The sequence below is a fragment of the Panthera uncia genome, chromosome X, assembly GCF_023721935.1.
Source record: "Panthera uncia isolate 11264 chromosome X, Puncia_PCG_1.0, whole genome shotgun sequence".
In the NCBI taxonomy this organism is placed as follows: Eukaryota; Metazoa; Chordata; class Mammalia; order Carnivora; family Felidae; genus Panthera; species Panthera uncia.
The window spans coordinates 66,506,523-66,528,928 of NC_064817.1; the positions used below are offsets into that span (position 1 = coordinate 66,506,523).

The 22,406-nt window shown below is 34.8% G+C and overlaps 1 protein-coding gene across 2 annotated transcripts in view; it reads right to left on the bottom strand.

Annotated features, from left to right (window-relative positions):
* Window positions 1–22,406, bottom strand: part of HDX (highly divergent homeobox) — a 167,383-nt gene that overhangs the window by 47,257 nt on the left and 97,720 nt on the right. For both annotated transcript variants that reach the window (XM_049644008.1, XM_049644009.1), the window contains exon 5: window positions 15,636–15,782. In XM_049644008.1, the coding sequence (XP_049499965.1) occupies window positions 15,636–15,782 (147 nt within the window). The remainder of the gene's footprint in view (window positions 1–15,635; window positions 15,783–22,406) is intronic.

The window sequence follows — 22,406 nt, forward strand, 5'->3', positions numbered from 1 at the left end:
GAGCCCCTAACAAGATGAACCCAAGGAGGCCCACAGCAAGACACATAATAATTAAACTGGAAAAATATAATGATGAAGAAAGAATTTAAAATCACCAAAAAACAAACAAAGCAAAACAACAACAACAACAACAACAACAACAAGAAACAGTTAAAACAAGGGAAACCCCAAAAGGCTATCAGGTAATTTTTCAGCAGAAACATTGCAGGCCATAAGGGATCGGCATATATTCAAAGAGATAAAAGGAAAAAAAAAAAAACAAAGAAACCTACCCAGGAAAAACAAAAAAAAGAGTACCCAGGAAGGCTATCATTCAGAATTGAAGGGGAGAGAGTTTCCCGGATCCTCCCCCTCAGAAAAAAAAAAAAAGTTAAAGGAATTCATCACCACTAAACCAACTTTATAAGAAATGATAAAGGGACTTTTTTGAGTGGAAAAAAAAGGCCATGACTGGAACACAGAAAATTAAGCAAGGAAATAATTTCACATGTTAAAGCAAACATATAGTGAAAGGTAGTAGATTAGTCACTTGTAAACTTTATAAAGCCAGTATGGAGATTAAACAGGAGTGCTGTTTAATGGTCAGGAGTGCTGATTCATAGGGGCACATGAACGCAAATGTGTATAGTAGTGCTTTCAACAATAGCCAAATTATGCAAAGAGCTGAAATGTCCATCAATTGATGAATGGATAAAGATGTGGTTTATATATACAATGGAATACTATTTGTCAGTGAGAAAGAATAATATGTTGTCATTTGCAACAACGTGCATGGAACTGGAGGGTATTATGGTAAGTGAAATAAGTCAGTCAGAGAAAGAACGATATCATATATTTTCACTCATATGTGGAACTTGAGAAACTTAACAGAAGACCATGTGGGAAGTGAAGGGGAAAGAATAGTTTCAAACAGGGAGAGAGGCAAACAATAAGAGACTCTTAAATACAGAGAACAAACTGAAGGCTGATGGGAGGATGGGAGAGAGGGGAAAAAGGGTGATGGGCATTGAGGAGGGCACTTGTTGGAATGAGCATTGGGTGTGGTTTATAAGCGATGAATCATGGGAATCTACCTACGAAACCAAGAGAACACTGTATACACTGTTACCTAACTTTACAATAAATTATATTAAAATAATATAAAACAATATGTAAAACTTCTATTTAAGTGTATATTATTATATATTTGTATGGTGGGAATGTTATATGTACAGGGTACACCATTCTGTTAAACATTCATTCCACAAATATTACTGAACATCAAGTATGTACCAAGCACAGTTCTAGTTGTGGAGTCTCAGTAGTGAACAACCAGGCATGATATATGTCCTCGTGGAACTCAAACGTACAATCTAGTAAAAGTAGAGACAATAGAAATTTTGAGAAGAAAATATAAATCACAAAATCTGATTAAGTATTATAAAAGGAAAGAACCAGCTACAATATTTAACCACAATGACATAGTATAGTGTAGTGAAGTGAACTCTTCCAAATTAACCTGATCCTAATTATTGAGAAAAAGGAAACATACAGATTAGCAGATCCTTTCTAGCAAATCCTGAGAGCAAGACTGGAATGGAGTAATCTGTATTTTTAAAGAGGTTTTCAAGGTAATTCTTATGATAGGGCATACACTGGTAAAATAGAAATAGAAACAATATTAGATAATAATAAAAAGATTTGGCTTGTAGTCACTGACTGTGTGAGATTGATCATGCCATTCTTGACTCCATTTTAAAAATTTATTGATGTATAATTGACATAAAACATTATGTTAGTTTAAGGTGTAAAATTTATTGATTTGGCATTTGTATGTATTGTGAAATGGTCACCACAAAAAATCTAGATACCATCTTTCAGCTTAGAAAGTTAATACAATAATATTGACTGTATCCCTCATGCTGTACATTATTTCCCCATGACTTACTTACTTTATACCTGGAAGTTTGTTTTTAATTCCCTTCAACCATTTTGCTCTGCAAAACCTCCAACCCTTCTGGCAACCAACAATCTGTTCTCCACATGTAAAGATATTTTTTGTTTGTTTTTCTTTTTAGTTTCCATATATAAGCAAAATCATGCAGTGTTTGTGTTTCTCCGTCTGACTTATTTTATGTAGCATAATACCCTGAAGGTCCCCCCATGTTGTCACCAATGGCAAGATTGTATTATTTTTTTTATAGCAGAGTATGTATGTATATAGTTTCAAACAGAGAGGGAGGCAAAGCATAAGAGACTCTTAAATACAGAGAACAAACTAAGGATTGATGGGAATGTATATATGCAATATACACACCACCATCTTTTATATTTATTGATCCATCCATGGAACTTAGGTTGTTTTCCATACCTAGGCTATTATAAGTAATACTGCAATAAACATAGGGGTGCGCATGTTTTCTCACACTAGTGTTTTTGTCTTCCTCAGATAAATAACCAGCAATGGAATTATTGGATACTATGGTAGCTCAATTTTTAAATTCTTGAGGAAACTTCATACTGTTTTCCATTATGGATACACCATTTTACTTTCTCATCAACAGTGTACAAGATTTCCCTTTTCTCCACATCCTCATCAACACTTTTTTTCTTGTCTTTCTGATACTAGCCATTCCGACAGGTGAAAAGTGGCATCTCATTGTGTTTTGATTTCCATTACCATGAGTAGGGATGTTCCTCCTGGCCATCTACATGTATTCTTTGGAAAAAAGTCTGTTCAGGTCCTCTGCCCAGTATTTAATTGGATTGTTTGCTATTTTTTTCAAGTTTTTATTTAAATTTAAGTTAGTTAACATACAGTGTAATATTAGATTAAGGTGTACAATTTAGTGATTTAACACTTCCTTACAACACCGAACACTCATCACAAGTGCACTCCTCAATACCGATCACCTATTTAACCCCTCCCCCAACTAACCCCCCCATAACTATCAGTGTGTTCTCTATAGTTTAGAGTGTGTTTCTTGGTTTGCCTCTCTCTTTTTTTCCCTATGCTCTTTTGTTTTGTTTCTTAAATTCCACATATGAGTGAAATCATATAGTACTGTCTTTCTCTGGCTGACTTATTTTGCTTAACAGTACTCTCTAGCTCCACTCATGTCATTGCAAATGGAGATTTCATTAGTTTTCATGGCTGAGTAACATTCTATTGCATATATTTACCACTTATTTATCCATTCTTCAGCTGATGGACATTTGAGCTGTTTCCAAAATATGGCTATTGTAGATAATGCAGCTGTAAACACTGGGGTGCATGTATCCCTTTGAACTAGTATTTTTGTATTCTTTTGGTAAATAACTAATAATGCAATTGCTGGATTATAGGGGTAGTTCTATTTTAACTTTTTGAGGAGCCTCCATATTGTTTTCAAGAGTGGCTATACAGACAGTACAGGAGTGTTCCACTTTCTCCACATCCATGCCAACACCTGTTGTTTCTTGTGTTGTTGATTTTAGCCATTCTTTTTTAAAAAAAATCTTCTTTTTAATTAATTTTGAGAGAGAATGAGAGAGAGGAGAGAGAGAAAGAGAGAGAGAACCTTAGCAGGGGAGGGACATAGAAAGAGGAAGAGACAGAATCTCAATCACTCCACATTATCAGTGCAGAGCCTGATGCATGGCTTAATCTGATGAACCATGAGATCATGACCTGAGCTGAAATCAAGAATTGGATGCTTAACCAACTGAGCCACCTAGGTGCCCCAGATTTTAGCCATTCTGACAGGTGTGAAATGATATTTCATTGTAGTTTTGATTTGTATTTTCCTGATAATCAGTGGTATTGAGCTTCTTTTCATGTGTCTGTTGGCCACCTGTATGTCTTCTTTGGAAAAATGTCTATTCATATTTTCTGCCAATTTTTGACTTCAACTATTCACTTTTGGGTGTTGAGTTTTTTTAAGTACTTTATATATTTTGGACACTAACTCTTTAGCAGATATGTCATTTGAAAAAATCTCCCATTCTTCAGGTTGCCTTTTAATTTTGTTCATTGTGTCCTTCATTGTGCAGAAGCTTTTTGTCTTGAAGAGGTCCAAATTGTCTGCTTATGCTTTTGTTTCCTTTGCCTCAGGAGATCTATTCAGTAAGAAGTTACTAGAACTGATGTCAAAGAGGTTGCTGCCTGTGTTCTTCTCTAGGATTTTAGTGGTTTTGTGTCTCACATTTAAGTCTTTCATCCATTTTGAATTTATTTTTGTGTATGGTGTAAGAAAGTGGTCTGTTTTCCTGATTTTGCATGCTGCTGTCCAGTTTTGTTTTGTTTTGTTTTGTTTTTCCAACATCATGTGTTGAAGAGACTGTCGCTTTCCCATTGGATATTCTTTCCTGCTTTGTCAAAGGTTAATTAACCATATAGTTGTGGGTTCATTCTGGGTGTTTGTTATTTTGTTAATGGCTTGCATATGTTCTTTATTTTCAATATTACCTCTTATTGGATATCTAATTTGCCAATATCCTCTTTCATTTAGTAGGTTGCCTTTTCATTTTTTGATAATTTCTTTTGCTGTGCAGAAGCTTTTTAGTTTCATGTAGCCCCAGTTTATTTTGCTTTGTTTCCCTTGCCTTTGGAGACAAATCCAAGACAACATCAGTAAGAACAATGGCAAGGAGTTTGCCACTTACATTTTCTTCCAGAAATTTTGTTTTCAGGACTAATGTTGAAGTCTTTAATCCACCATGAATTAATTTTTCTATGTAGTGTAGCATAGTGGTCCAACATTACTCTTTTGCATGTAGCTGTCCAGTTTTCCCACCACCATTTATTGAAGAGACTACTCTTTTCCCATTGTATATTTTTGCATCTTTTGTTATAAATTAGTTTAGTATATATATATATATATATATATATATATGCGGGCTTATTTATAGGTACTCTAATAAATACTATAGTGTTTTGATTATATCTTTTCATTATAGTTTGATGTCAGGGTGTATGATGCTTCCACTTTTGTTCTTCTTTCTCAAGATTGTTTTGGCTATTCAGGATATTTTGTGGATACATAAGAGATTTAGAATCATTTTTTTCTAGTTCTGTGAAAAATACCACTGGAATTTTGATAGGAATTTCATTGTGCCTTCTCCAATTTCTTTCCTCAATGTCCTATACCTGTAAATGTAGAGGTATTTCATCTTCTTGGTTAAATTTATTTCTAGGTTTTTTATTCTTTCCAATGTGATTGAAAATGTGATTGTTTCTTGATTTCTCTGATTGTTCTTTATTAGTGTATAGAAACACAAAAAATGTTTTTTACTTTGTAATCTGAACGTTGCTGGATTTATTTATAATAACATTTTTTTGGCGGGGTGTTTAGAGTTTTCTATATATAGTATCATGTCATCTACAAATAATGAGTGTTACTTCTGCCTTTCCAATCTATATGTCTTTTCTTTCTTTTTCTTTCCTAATTGCTGTTACTAGGACTTCCAATACTATGTTGCAAAAAGTGGGGAGATTGAGCATTATTAATTCTCTCCTGATCTTAGAGGAAAAGCTTTCTACTTTCAACAATTGAGAATGATATTAGCTGTGAGTCTGTCATGTATGGACTTCATTATGTTGCGGTACATCCCCTCTGTGCCTACTCTAATAAGAGATATTTTTAATCATAAATGGATGTTGAATTTTGTCAAATGATTCTTGCATCTGTTGAGATGATTATATGATTTTTATGTTTCATTTTATTAATGTGGCTGTATGATGTTGATTGATTTATGTATCTTGTACCATCATTGTATCCCTGGGATAAATCCCACTTGACCATGTTGTAAGGTATTTTTAATGTATTGTTAAATTCAGTTTTCTAATATTTTGTAAAGGATCTTTGCATCTATGTTCATTAGGAATACTGGACTGTAACTTTCTTGTTTTGTAGTGTCCTTATCTGGTTTGTGTATCAAGATATTGTTGGCACCCTAAAATGAGTTTGGAAGCTTTTTCCTCACTTCAATTTCTGGAAGATTTTGAGGATAAGTATTAAATCATCTTTGAACATTTGATAGAATTTACCAGCCACATCATCATGCCCTAAACTTTTTTTTTTCAATATATGAAATTTATTGCCAAATTGGTTTCCATACAACACCCAGTGCTCATCCCAAAAGGTGTCCTCTTCAATAACCATCACCCACCCCCCCTCCCTCCCACCCCCCATCAGCCCTCAGTTTGTTCTCAGTTTTTAACAGTCTCTTATGCTTTGGCTCTCTCCCACTCTAACCTCTTTTTTTTTTCCTTCCCCTCCCCCATGGACTTCTGTTAAGTTTCTCAGGATCCACATAAGAGTGAAAACATATGGTATCTGTCTTTCTCTGTATGGCTTATTTCACTTAGCATCACACTCTCCAGTTCCATCCACGTTGCTACAAAGGGCCATATTTCATTCTTTCTCATTGCCACGTAGTACTCCATTGTGTATATAAAACACAATTTCTTTATCCATTCATCAGTTGATGGACATTTAGGCTCTTTCCATAATTTAGCTATTGTTGAGAGTGCTGCTATAAACATTGGGGTACAAGTGCTCTATAAATCAGTACTCCTGTATCCCTTGGGTAAATTCCTAGCAGTACTATTGCTGGGTCATATGGTAGGTCTATTTTTAATTTTCTGAGGAACCTCCACACTGTTTTCCAGAGTGGCTGCACCAATTTGCATTCCGACCAAGAGTGCAAGAGGATTCCCATTTCTCCACCTCCTCTCCAGCATCTATAGTCTCCTGATTTGTTCATTTTGGTCACTCTGACTGGTGTGAGGTGATATCTGAGTGTGCTTTTGATCTGTCTTTCCCTGATGAGGAGTGACGTTGAGCATCTTTTCATGTGCCTGTTGGCCCTCCGGATGTCTTCTTTAGAGAAGTGTCTATTCATGTTTTCTGCCCATTTCTTCACTGGATTATTTGTTTTTCGGGTGTGGAGTTTGGGGAGCTCTTTATAGATTTTGGATACTAGCCCTTTGTCCGATATGTCATTTGCAAATATCTTTTCCCATTCCGTTGGTTGCCTTTTAGTTTTGTTGGTTGTTTCCTTTGCTGTGCAGAAGCTTTTTATCTTCATAAGGTCCCAGTAGTTCATTTTTGCTTTTAATTCCCTTGCCTTTGGGGATGTGTCGAGTAAGAGATTGCTACGGCTGAGGTCAGAGAGGTCTTTTCCTGCTTTCTCCTCTAGGGTTTTAATGGTTTCCTGTCTCACATTCAGGTCCTTTTTCCATTTTGAGTTTCTTTTTGTGAATGGTGTGAGAAAGTGGTCTAGTTTCAATCTTCTGCATGTTGCTGTCCAGTTCTCCCAGCACCATTTATTAAAGAGACTGTCTATTTCCCATTGGATATTCTTTCCTGCTTTGTCAAAGATGAGTTGGCCATACGTTTGTGGGTCTAGTTCTGGGGTTTCTATTCTATTCCATTGGTCTATGTGTCTGTTTTTGTGCCAATACCATGCTCTCTTGATGATTACAGCTTTGTAGTAGAGGCTAAAGTCTGGGATTGTGATGCCTCCTGCTTTGGTCTTCTTCTTCAAAATTACTTTGGCTATTCGGGGCCTTTTGTGGTTCCATATGAATTTTAGGATTGCTTGTTCTAGCTTTGAGAAGAATGCTGGTGCAATTTTGACTGGGATTGCATTGAATGTGTAGATAGCTTTGGGTAGTATTGACATTTTGACAATATTTATTCTTCCAATCCATGAGCAGGGAATGTCTTTCCATTTCTTTATATCTTCTTCAATTACCTTCATAAGCTTTCTGTAGTTTTCAGCATACATATCTTTTACATCTTGGGTTAGATTTATTCCAAGGTATTTTATGCTTCTTGGTGCAATTGTGAATGGAATCAGTTTCTTTATTTGTCTTTCTGTTGCTTCATTGTTAGTGTATAAGAATGCAACTGATTTCTGTACATTCATTTTGTATCCTGCAACTTTGCTGAATTCATGTATCAGTTCTAGCAGACTTTTGGTGGAGTCTATCGGATTTTCCATGTATAGTATCATGTCATCTGCAAAAAGTGAAAGCTTGACTTCATCTTTGCCAATTTTGATGCCTTTGGTTTCCTTTTGTTGTCTGATTGCTGATGCTAGCACTTCCAACACTATGTTAAACAACAGTGGTGAGAGTGGGCATCCCTGCTGTGTTCCTGATCTCAGGGGAAAATCTCTCAGTTTTTCCCCATTGAGGATGATGTTAGCTGTGGGCTTTTCATAAATGGCTTTTATGATCTTTAAGTATGTTCCTTCTATCCTGAGTTTCTCAAGGGTTTTTATTAAGAAAGGGTGCTGGATTTTGTCAAAGGCCTTTTCTGCATCAATTGACAGGATCATATGGTTCTTCTCTTTTTTTTTTATTAATGTGATGTATCACGTTGATTGATTTGCGAATGTTGAACCAGCCCTGCATCCCAGGAATGAATCCCACTTGATCATGGTGAATAATTCTTTTTATATGCCGTTGAATTCGATTTGCTAGTATCTTATTGAGAATTTTTGCATCCATATTCATCAGGGATATTGGCCTGTAGTTCTCTTTTTTTCCTGGGTCTCTGTCTGGTTTAGGAATCAAAGTAATACTGGCTTCATAGAATGAGTCTGGAAGTTTTCCTTCCTTTTCTATTTCTTGGAATAGCTTGAGAAGGATAGGTATTATCTCTTGCTTTAAACGTCTGGTAGAACTCCCCTGGGAAGCCATCTGGTCCTGGACTCTTATTTGTTGTGAGATTTTTGATAACTGATTCAATTCCTTCGCTGGTTATGGGTCTGTTCAAGCTTTCTATTTCCTCCTGATTGAGTTTTGGAAGCATGTGGGTGTTTAGGAATTTGTCCATTTATTCCAGGTTGTCCAGTTTGTTGGCATATAATTTTTCATAGTACTCCCTGATAATTGTTTGTATCTCTGAGGGATTCGTTGCAACTTTTGTTTGTTTAGAGTTTTTTGATTATTGATTCATTCTCCTCATTAATAATAAGTCAACTTAGATTTCCTATTTCTTCATGATTCAGTCTTGGAATATTGTGTTTCCAGTAATTTATCAATTTATTCTGGGTTGTCTAATGTGTTGCTCCAGAGCATTTATAATAATCTTATGAACCCTTGTATTTCTGTGGTATCAGTTGTAATTTCTCTTTCATTTCTGTTTTTATTTGAGCCCTCTTTTTTCTTGGTGAAACTGCCTAAGATTTGTGAACTGTGTTTATCTTTTTAAAGAAACAGCCCTTGATTTCATTCATCTTTTCTATTTCACTTTTACTATCTAATTTATTTCCACTCTAATCTTTGTTATTTCCTTTCTTCTACTAACTTTTTTTTTCTTGTTACTTTAGGTCTATAGTTAATTGTTTATTTGAGGTTTCTCTTTTTCATAGCTTGTAGTACTATGAACTTTCCTTTTAGAACCACTTTTGCTGTATCCCATAGATTTTGGTAAGTCATTTTTTTTGTTTGTTTTCATTTGTTTCTAAGAAATCTATGATGCCAGTTTATTCTTGTAATTGATTTCTAGTGTCATGCTCTTGTGGTCAGAAAAGATGCTTAATAAAATTTCAATCATCTTAAATTTATTGAGACCTGTGGCCTAATATGTGATTTGTATTGGAAAATGTTCCACGTGAGCTTGAGAAGAATGTGAATTATGCTGATTTTGGATGAAATGTTCTGTATATGTTTTTAAAGTCCATTTGCTCTACTATGTTGTTTAAGGCCCTTTATTGATTTTCTGGCTGGAAAAACTATCCATTGATGCAAATGGGCTACTAAAGTCCCCTGCTATTATTCTATTGCTATCAATGTCTCTTTTTTTCTTTCTTTTATTGAAGTAATAATTGGCATAGTGTTATATTAGTTTCACATCTACGATATAATGATTCAACAATGACATACATTACTCAGTGTTCATAAATATAAACATACTCTTGATCCCATATATTTTACCCCTCCCTTCAGTTACCTCCCCTCTGGCAATCACCATTTTGTTCTCTGAATTTAAAGGTGTGGTTTTTGATATTTTTCCATTGTTGGTTCATCTGTTTTGTTCCTTAAATTCCACATATGAGTGAAATTATATGAATTCCACATTGAGAATTATAATAGCTGTAGGTTTTTCATATATGACCTTTGTTATGTTGAGTTATGTTCCCTCTAAACCTACTCTATTGATGGTTTTTGTCATGAATGGATATTGTCCTTTGTCAAATGCTTTATCTGCATCTATTGAGAGGATCATTTGGTTATTATCCTTTCTTTTATTAATGTGGTATATCACATTGATTTATTTGTAGATATTAAACCACCCTTGCAACCCAAGAGTAAATCCCACTTAATTATGGTGAATGATTCTTTTACGTATTATTGGATTTTACTTGCTAGTATTTTATTGAGAATTTTTGCATCTGTTTAAATGGACTAAATGCTCCAATAAAAAAATATAGGGTGACAGAGTGGATAAAAAGCAATATCCATCTATGTGCTGCCAAAGGAGACTCACTTCAGAACTAAAGACACATGCACATAAAAAGTGAAAGGATGGAAAACATTTCCCATACAAATCTAAACAAGAAGAAAGGTGGTGTATCAGTACTCATATCAGAAAAAAAATAGACTTTAAAACAAAGATTATAACAAGAGACAAAGAAAGACACTGCATATGATAAAGAGAATAGTTCAACAAAAGTATATAGCAATTGTAAATATTTATGCACCAACATTAAAGCACCTAAATAAAGAAAACAGCTATTAACAGACATAGAAGAAGAAATTGGTAATAATACAATAATAAGAGGGGATTTTGACATCCCACTTACATCAATGGATAGATTATACAAACATAAAAACAAGAATGAAACACTGTCTTTGAATGACATATTGGACCAGATGGGCCTAACAGATAAATTCAGAACATCCTATCTCAAAACAGCAGAGTACACATTCTCTTCAAGTACACATGCCACATTCTCCAGGACTGACCATATATTAGGGCATAAAAAATCTTAGCAAATCATGTCACACATCTTTTCCAACCACCCTCCATTGAAAGTGGAAATCAGGGGCGCCTGGGTGGCGCAGTCGGTTAAGCCTCCGACTTCAGCCAGGTCACGATCTCGCGGTCCGTGAGTTCGAGCCCCGCGTCAGGCTCTGGGCCGATGGCTCGGAGCCTGGAGCCTGTTTCCGATTCTGTGTCTCCCTCTCTCTCTGCCCCTCCCCCGTTCATGCTCTGTCTCTCTCTGTCCCAAAAATAAAAAAATAAAAAAAAATAAAAAAAAAATAAAAAAAAAGAAAGTGGAAATCAATCACAAGAAAATCTGGAAGGAACACAACTACATGGAAGCTAAATAACATGCTACTAAACAATGAATGGATCAATCAACAAATGAAAAAAAAACACACACACGAAGACAAGTGAAAATGAGAGCACAATGGTTCAAACTCTATGGGATGCAGCAAACACTGTCCGAAGAGGAAAGATTTTTATATCTTTCATTTTGAGAGAGCATGTTTAGGAATATTCTATCACTGTCTCCTCTCTCTTGCAGAATGTGGTCTCCCCCATGGCAATGAATTTCATGATAACTTACTGAAAGTACAGAAAAAGATAACCACATTGAAAATGGAAATCTCAGGATAACATCTGTGTTCCAGGTGAAGACCTACCAATTCAGACTGGAACAAATCAGATTTCAGGAAAAATTTCTTCAAGATGATAAAACTGTTACACTACCAAATGTGTATGAATGTATTGAGAAGAGAGATATGCACCTGGGAAGGGTTTCAGAATAAATTAGTAGTAAGTACCTACAAAATTAAGCAAGCAAAAATGCAAAAAAAAAAACCCCAAAAAACTAACAATGAACATAAAACAAAAACAAAACAAAAAACAAAATAATGTTACACAGAAATAGTAAAATATAATATACTACATATGTTAATATGTAGTATAATAGTATACTACATAAGTCAAATATGTAAAACACTTACTTAGTTATAATAATGTTAACACTGGATAACTAACTAACTGAAATTATGAAATAACCAAACTGGGAGAATAAAAAAGAAAAAGTATGCATGTAAGTAAAAGGATCACTGAAGAGATCTTGAAAAAGATTGAGGATAAACCCTCGTATTTTAGTGGAAAATCAATCAACAATGGCTAGCATTGAAAAATCAAGAAATAGTCATATAAACAGAGAGAAGGGAGACTCTTAGGTATTTCCCAATATCTGTCTTCTCCCTCTTCCAGAATAATAAAAAAGTTTAGTTGGGCATATGGCTTCCCAGAGTATAACTGCATTTTCAGCATCCCTTACAGTTAGGTATGACCATGGAACTAATCTTCAGCCAGTGGGTTAGAAGTGAATGTGTCTTGTGACAGTTTCTGGGAATCCTCTTTAAAAGATAGCTGGTACACACCCCTTGCCTCTTCTTTTACCCCCCTCTGTCTTGCTTCCTGGACCATAAGTGTCATAATTTTGGACCTTGTGGGCAAGAAGTACATCATAGAGATGGCAGAATTGAAGGTGGAATGTACCAGAGTCACTCAGGAGTTTATGGGGCAGAACTGCCATGCCAATTTTAAGTTGTACATCCCTGGACTTGTACATGAAATTAAAATATCTTGTCTGAATTACTATTGAGTGTTTCTGTTACAGGCAAACCTAATTCTAATTAATAAAACACATTATTCATAGGTGGAGGTAAAAAGTGCTTGATTCCAGCTATTGGAAAATAGGAGTAGGGAAAGAATAAAGAATGTTGGTTTTATAGCAAGTTTTACAGAACTCGGCTCCTTAAGCTGTGTGCATTTATAACTTCTATTTAAAAAAAAATGATAAGAACAAAAACACATGTTCTGAAGTTCCTTATTCTTGGCATTTAGGCTTCTCATACCATTATCCCACTCCAATTCCTCTTCAATCATTTGTATTCTTGTGTTATCTTTCTTGCTAGACTCCAAACTACTTAAAAACAGGGAAAGTGTCTAATGCATTTCTATTTCTTTGTTAGTATACATAATATAGCATGCTCAGTAAATGCAGGATTTAATTTGATTTTTCATTTGGATCCAAAAAAAAAAAAAAAACCGAAAAGCAAGCATTGTGAAAATAGCAATTATTTTTTGAAATCTGTGCTCCATGGTTTCTCCCAATATTCCCTTTTTCTTCATCTATGTATGTGAAAATACTTTATTTCTTCCTTTAGAAGAAATCTGAAGTTTGCCATTTGTTCTTTAATAGCACTTCCCTCTTGATTTTCTGGGATGAATCTCCAGTGTAAGCTAAAGCCTACTCATACTTCCTTGAAAAAGTCAACTGTTAGCATCTCTTCTAAATTCCACATTTAATGATCCATGAAATCGCCCAGAGTGGGATTCTTTATACCACATAAATCAAGAAATGCTATAAATCAGGTTTTTTCCCTTAGCTAATTGTTAAACACTTACAAGCATACTACTATTACTACTATTTAAATCTTATATCCACATTTTATAAATTGAATGTAAACTACTGTACCCATGACTGATCAATATAATTTTCAATCAAAATTTCATTACATAACATGTGAGGTCTAGTTCATATTACCTTATGTAATGTTTCATAATATAATGTAATGTAATGTAATGTAATGTAATCACCCAAATTCCGAATACTTTCAGCATGCCAAAAAGAAACCCTATACTCATTAACAATCATTTTTCATTCCTCCCTATCTCAATCCCCTGGCAATTACTGATACTACTTTTCATTTCTATAGATGTGCCTATTCTGGATATTTCATATAAATGGAATCATAAAATATGTGGTCTTTGGTGACTGGTTTCTTTCACTTAACATAATGTTTTCAAGAAGCATCTATTTTGTAGCACGTTTCAGTATTTCATTACTTTATATGCCTATATAATATTCCATTCTATGCTATATCACATTTTCTTTATGCATTCACTTCATGGACATTTGTTTTTTTTCCCACTTTTTGGCTATTATGAACAATGCTGCTATGGATATCCATGTATAAGTACTTTTTTTAAGTTTTTATTTAAATTCCAATTAGTTAACATACAACGTATTATTAGTTTCAGGTGTACAATTCAGTGTTTCAACACTTACGTACAACACCCTGTGCTCACTGCAAGTGCACTCCTTAATCACCAACACCTATTTACTCCATCCCTCCCAATCACCTCTTCCATCGTAACCATCAATTCATTCTCTATAGTTAAGAGTCTGTTTCTTGGTTTACCTCTCTCTCTTTTTTTTCTCCTATGCTCATTTGTTTCAATAAAACAAAAAGCTTTGCACAGTGAATGAAATGATCAACAAAACTAAAAGCCAACCTACAGAATGGGAGAAGATACTAGCAAATGACATATCTGATAGAGGATTATTATCCAAAATATATAAAGAACTCATAAAACTCAACACCCAAAAGATGAATAATCCAATTAAGAAATGAACAGAAGACAAGAATAGACATTTTTCCAAAGAAGACATACAGATGGCCAACAGATATATGAAAAGATGCTCACCATCACTGATCATCAGAGAAATACAAATTGAAACTACAATGAGGTATCACCTCACACCTGTCAAAATGGCTAAAATTAACAACACAAGAAACAACAAGTGTTGGTGAAGATGTGAAGAAAGGGAAACCCTCTTGCGCTGTCTGTGGAATGTGAATTGGTGCAGCCACTGTGGAAAACTGTATGGAGTTTCCTCAAAAAATTAAAAATAGAACTACCTTACAATCCAGGAATTGCACAACAAGGTATTTACCCATAGAATAAAAAATACTAACTTGAAGGGATACATGCACCTCAATGTTTATAGCAGCACTATCTATAATAGCCAAATTATGGAAACAGACCAAATGTCCACTGACTGCTGAATGGATAAAGAAAAAGTGGTACATATATACAATGGAATATCACCCAGCCATAAAAAAAAGAATGCAATGTGACCATTTGGAAGAATGTGAATGGATCTGGAAAGTATTATGCTAAGTGAAATAAGTCAGTCAGAGAGCAAGAAACACCATAATATTTCATTCATATTTGGAATTTAAGAAAAAAAAAACAAATGAGCATGTATAAGTTTTTGAGTATACACACATTTCATTTCTTTTGGGTACATACCTAAGAGTGAAATTGATGGGTCATATGATAACTCTATGTTAAAAATTTAAGAACTGTTTTTCAACGTGGCTAAAACATTTTACATTTACAACAAAAGTGTACAATGGTTCCAATTTATCCACATCCCAGTCAACACTTGTTATTATCTGTCTTTTTTATTATAGTCATCATATAGGTTATTAAGTGGTATCTCATTGTGGTTTTGATTTCCACAATGACAAATGATGTTGAACATCTTTTTGTGTGTTTATTGGCCAGTTGCATATCTTCTTTGATAAAGTATATTTAAATTCTTTGCCCATTTTCAATTGCATTATTTGCCTTTTTATTATTAATATTTAAGAATTCTTTACATACTCTGAATATAAGCTCCTTATCAGATATGTACTTTGAAAATATTTCGCCCCATTCTGTGGATAATCTTTTTCACTTTATTGATGTTCTTGTTTTCAGCACCTCATGCAATTTTTATAGAGCTTTATTTTATGACAATCTTCAATCACAGCATGAAAATTATTGAAAATGTCTTACCCGAACTATTTCACAGTCAACATTTAATTCAGTTGCAACTGCTTCAATTTTCTCTCTACACACAGAACCAAGGCTGGTCATGCCATTGTCCCAGTACTTCTTAAGGGTGGCTAAGTCTCGGTCACTGAACTGAGTGCGGTCTTGTAGCTGTAAGACAGATTTAAAATAATTAGAATAAAAGGAAATAATATTATAGACAGGGTCATCTGGGTGAATTATGCTAGGCTACTTTCAACACATAACTAACTAAATTAATTTCACAGTTCTTAATATGTGTTTCCCCATTCTGAAATGGGCCTCTCCATGATATTTCCATAACATGAAAGTGTGTTAGAATAAAACAAGTAAAAAAAAATTAACTGTTAGCAATTAAGTAGTATTTTTAAGTTGTTTTTAGTTTTTATTTTTACCATTTTTTTAAAGTAGACTTCATACCCATTGTGGGGCTTTAACTCACAACCCTGAGATCAAGAGTTGCATGCTCTACCAACTGAGCCAGCAAGGTGCCCCAGCAAATAAGCAGTATTGATTTTAAATGATTATAATCACATAAATAATACATTTTATTGTCATTGTAGAAAATAAGGATAAATTTTTTAAGAAAGAATTTAAATTACCCACAATTCTGTAAATAGCACTTGTTAATATTATAATGTCTATTTTTTTTTTCATTTTTCTATGATACACATATTCATATTCGCACTAAATATATTTAAAAAAATAATGGTTAGGGAGCCTGGGTGGCTCAGTCGGTTGAGTGTCCGACTTCAGCTCAGGTCATGATCTCACGGTTTGTGAGTTTGAGCCCCACATCGGGCTCCATACTGACTGCCTGGAGCCTGGAGCTTGCTTCGGATTCTGTGTCTCCTTCTTTCTGCCCCTCCCCTGCTTGCACTGTGTGTGTGTCTCTCTCTCTTTCAAAAATAAATAAACATTAAAAATATTTTAAAAAATAACAGTCAAGATCACATCACTGTGGTGTCTTTTGAGAATTTAATCTAGATTGGCCATGTGTAGATCTTGTATTAATGTTATAATAAATTAAAAGTGTAAATAAGAAAGGCTTAAGAAGATAAGGTAGCTTTTAATAATCATATTTATGACTTCAGAAAGTTTCATAATAACCCTATCCTTTTTGTTCTTAGATTTTTTTTATTCCAATAAACTATAGACCTTGTATGTTATTTTAATTCAATGAATCCTAGAGGCAACTGTAGGAAGTAAATTAGAAGCATGATGGAATAATGACTTTCATTTTATTGATAAGGAGTCAGGAAAAGCAGGGTCAAAGGACACATTTAACAAGGAACAAAATGTCCATCGCAGAGCTAGAAATAGAAATCTGATTTTTTTTTCTAGTAGCTTCATCCTTATGAGGTCTCCAATTAGCTAAGGAGGTGGTAAAAAAAATCTAAAAATAGCTTTTAATTAAAAATATATATCCTGCAAAGCCCTTGTATGTGTATGCATGCTTTTGTGATGAGAGAACAAGAATGAGAGAGCAAGAGAGTGAGAGAGAAAGCCTGTGATAGTGACTTGAGGAGAAATGCTGCAAATCATGGAAGGAGGTATGAGGTTCTGTTGCTTCCTTCTGCCTAAAAAGATATGGTCTGGTCTCACAGAGGCTACACCTCAAATCCTTTGTAGAAGTACACTGATTTCAATATTCCCTTTCTTTCTTTTTTTTTTTTTTAATTTATTTTTTTAAATTTATTTTTGAGACACAGAGAGACAGAGCATGAGCAGGGGAGGGGCAGAGAGAGAGGGAGATGCAGAATCTGAAACAGGCTCCAGGCTCTGAGCTGTCAGCACAGAGCCCGATGCGGGGCTCGAACTCACGGACTGTGAGATCATGACCTGAGCTGAAGTCGGACGCTTAACGGAGTCACCCAGGTGCCCCTCAACATTCCCTTTCTTAATGAAATTTAAAATAGATCCCTCTCCTGAATTGGATTTGAATAACAATATAATGTATACAACATATAAAGCATGACTTAAATGAAAGTTATCATAGCTAAAACTGGTAAAATACTAAAAAACAAGTGCAAATATGTTTTAAAGCTACAACCCTTTGAACAAGAATTTTACTTTTTAATTTTTTAATGTTTACTTTTTTTATTTTTTAGAGAGAGAGAGTGACAAAATGTGAGCAGGGGAGAGACAGAGAGAGAGGGAGACGCAGCATTCGAAGCAGGCTCCAGGCTCTGAACTGTCAGCACAGAGCCATTTCCAGGGACAAACCCACGAACCGTGAGATCATGACGTGAGCCAAAGTTGGTGGCTTAACCAACTGAGCCACCCAGGCGGCCCTCAGAAAGAATTTTAAACATCAGGAGGGAAAGCAATATATGAACTTGTGGTTTACTACCAAAATAGTGAAGTTAGATTGTATAATTAATGTGTCTATTCATAGGCAATATAGTACAGTTGTTCTGTGCGTATGTTGATCATTCAACACAGATAAATGATAAATTTGTTTTTCCTCTACTTAAAGAGCCTTGATGAGTAACATTTATTGTAAGTACTAGTACTAAATTACATGTTCCTAAGGAACAAATAAAAATATACCATACAAGAGTTTTTAATCAAGTGGAATAAGCTTCAAGTATTTACAACATAAAAAGCTCATTAGGTTCCCATTGTATATTGATCGTACCATAGTTTTGTAGCTAAAATAAAACAGAAAGCAAAATAAATGGGAGTAGGGTTCTAGGTAGATTCAAATAATCCACCATAACAGCCAGCATAAGGGTTTTTATATATTTCCATTGCATCAAGTTCTCCAGTGCAAGCCAGGCTACATTACTGTCAGAATGTAAGGAATAATGAACAGAACGCTGAACACACTCATCCAATGAATTTGTAATTCATTTAGAGGACATCTGAAGCTGATTCATCCCTTAAATTGAACTAAATAAAACCTGACTTGATTTGTTAGAAATGTGCTGGGGTCCCAACATTAGCAATGTTGAAGGCAAGCTATTATGATAATGCCTATTAAGTAGAAACTTATGGGGGAAGAACAGTTAAAGTTCTTAAAAATATCTTATCCAAGAAAATAATAAGGTTATAAAAATAATTTATCATTAAAACTGTAAATATTGATTTAGAGAAGAATAAAAAGGTGGACACAAAGGATAAGTTACATTCTGCCCTCAAGTTAAAATCAGTTTTGTTTTTTGACAGGGCTCTAAGCCACTTTCACTTTAGAAAGAAACCTACAGCCAAAACCACTGGCTCAAGTGAGAGAGACATATTAAACAATTCTCTTGTTGATTTTGTGAAAAGAATAACATTCCAGTAACCCTGAAACTAGGGTGAAAGCTGAGGTTTGGCCCAAGTGACCAGGTAATTGTGTTGATTGTACATGGATTATATTGCAACACAATATTCAGAAACCTTCTGGTCTCTTCACAAACTTCATAACATTTGTAGGAAATTAGTTCTTTGCTTTTCTTTTAAAAATAAAATTAGATGACAAAACTCTGATGTTGGGGAGTACAGTGTCCTGTTTTATGTATGGATCTTACTTAAATGTAGAAGTAAACTATTTATATTCAGAGGAAGCCCCTTTAAAATGAGAACTATTAAAAAATTTTAATACAATTAACACTCCTTCAGCTTACTGCTTCAGTGTTCCATATGCTGTGCACCATTCTGCCCTATTTCAATCATCAGTCCAGACACTAGCCTGTAGTGTTGAGACTTCAAACTTGTTTTGTGAAATTCTATTCATCTTTCTACTTAAAAATCAGCTCATTAGTAGCAGAGATCATACTTTTTTTAGTTTTATTTTCATTGTAAAAATGAATAATACACTTGATAAGAAAAACAGCCAAACTACGAGCTATAGTCTCTTTCCCTTCCTTATTTACAAATTACTAATCTAAACACCAAGGCAACTTCTGTCAGTAGTTTCCAGAAAATTTCCAAAACAAAAATGCATATACACTTACAAAAAAAAGTGATGATACTATAAAATTAAATTCTATTACTTACGTATATCTTGGAGCTATTTCTATACCATCACATTCAGATACACTACCTCAATATTTTTTTTCAATATATAAAATTTATTGTCAAATTGGTTTCCATACAACACCCAGTGCTCATCCCAAAAGGTGCCCTCCTCAATACCCATCACCAATCCTCTCCTCCCTCCCACCCCCATCAACCCTCAGTTTGTTCTCAGTTTTTAACAGTCTCTTATGCTTTGGCTCTCTCCCACTCTAACCTCTTTTTTTCTTCCCCCCCCTCCAATGGGTTTCTGTTAAGTTTCTCAGGATCCACATAAGAGTGAAAACATATGGTATCTGTCTTTCTCTGTATGGCTTATTTCACTTAGCATCACACTCTCCAGTTCCATCCACGTTGCTACAAAGGGCCATATTTCATTCTGTCTCATTGCCACATAGTACTCCATTGTGTATATAAACCACAATTTCTTTATCCATTCATCAGTTGATGGACAGTTAGGCTTTTTCCATAATTTGGCTATTGTTGAGAGTGCTGCTATAAACATTGGGGTACAAGTGCCCCTATGCATCAGTACTCTTGTATCCCTTGGGTAAATTCCTAGCAGTGCTATTGCTGGGTCATAGGGTAGGTCTATTTTTAATTTTTTGAGGAACCTCCACACTGTTTTCCAGAGTGGCTGCACCAGTTTGCATTCCCACCAACAGTTCAAGAGGGTTCCCGTTTCTCCACATCCTCGCCAGCATCTATAGTCTCCTGATTTGTTCATTTTGGCCACTCTGACTGGTGTGAACTACCTCAATCTTTTTAACTGCTAAATTGTGTTCCATGGACCACATAAAAATATAAAGCTTCTGCACAGCAAAGAAAACAAGCAACAATAATAAGACAATCTACTTAATGGGCAAAGATATTTGCAAATGACATATCCAATAACGGCTTAGTATCCAGAATATATAAAGAACTTATACAACTCAACACCAAAAAACTCCCAAATAATCCAGTTTAAAAATGGGCAGAGGACAGGAACACACATTTCTCCAAAGAAGTCATAGAGATGACTAACAGACACACGAAAAGATGCTCAACATCACTCATCAGCAGGGAAATGCAAATCAAAACCACAATGAGATATCATCTCATACCTCTCAAAATGGCTAAAATCAAAAACACAAAAAACAAGTATTGATGAGGATGTGGAAAAAAGGAACCCTCATGCACTCTTGGTGGGAATACAAATTGTTACAGTCACTGTGGAAAACAATATGGAGGCTTTTCAAAAAATTAAAAATAAAATTATTGTATGATTTAGTAATTCTATTACTGAGTATTTAACCAAAGAATATAGAAACACTAATCCAAAAAGATATATGCACCCCTATTTTAATTGCAGCTTTATTTACAATGGTCAAATTATGGACTAATCCTAGTGTCCATTGATAGATGAATGGATAAAGAAGATGTATATATAATGATAAATGGATAAAGAAGATAAGGTGTATATACATATATATGCAATAGACACTACATGATTTAGAAATATCTAATTGTGAAAGTTTAGGTGTTTTTCAGGTTATTGCTATTAAAAACAACACTTAAATGGATATCCTTGTATATAAATCTTGATTTTTATTTGCAATTATACATTATGCAATTATACAATTTGCAATTATACAATTATACATTATTTGCAACTATACATATTTTTTTTTGTTTTGATCACCTCCAGTTCTCATTGGTGATGAAGGGATTCTTGCCCTAGAGTTTTGGGGATAGCCAACAAAAGCCTCTCAACACTAAACAGATAAAATCAACAGTAGTGTATTAGTCAGGTATACTCATAGCTTGGAAAAAGAACACCACATGCTACAAAGGGACACATGGGGATTCTCTCTGGGAATAGAGTGAACAAACAGAGGCTGTAGTGTAATCCCTGAGAGTGGTGAAACCCCCATTTCCCATAGGAGGATTGGATTTCCCTCAGGAGAATTTCCCACAGGAGGAGGATGTGCTTGGCCTGTTTGAACAGAAACCCACAATTCAGGGATAAGCAGGCACTGCACTTGGTCCCTGTGATGAGTTATTTGAATATGGTACTTTGTCTACAGGTACAGGATGACAAGGGGAACTTGTGGTTGGCCATTTGAGACTCTCCTTGCTTTCCCCAGATGTCAAAACACATGTAATATGAGGCCTTAATATTAGGTCTTTTAATTTTTTTTAAAATTTGAGTATATTTGAAACATAATGTTATGTTAGTTTCAGGTGTACAACATAGTGATTTGACTTCTCTATACATTATGTTATGCTCACTACAAGTGTAGCTATCACTCATCATTATATAATGCTATTACATTCTCACTGACTACATTTCCTATGCTGTGCTTTTTATTCCCATGACTTACTCATTCCATAACTGGAAGTCTGTACCTCCTACTCCCCTTCATCAATTTTGTCCATCCCTGTGGCAAATCAAATAGCTATGCCCTGGGTTTGGAGATTATAGGGAATGCATTGGAAAGGAGAACATTGCTTTCTGGCCTTGCTGAAAACAGCGGGCTGCACTTCCCTTATTTAGTTAATGTATATCTAGGGGTTGGGTTGTTCCTGTGCTCAGGAATTCCTTAGATCATGTTATCTATGGAATAGCTCATCTTGTTTTCCACCCTGTTTTCTGCATATGCTCTTTTGTAGTCTTGACAACACCTTAACTTGTTTTTCTGTACACTTTCTATACTTTCTTATTGGCACTTAGCCCCCTGATGTATTGCACAATGTTTCCCTACATGTATTCTT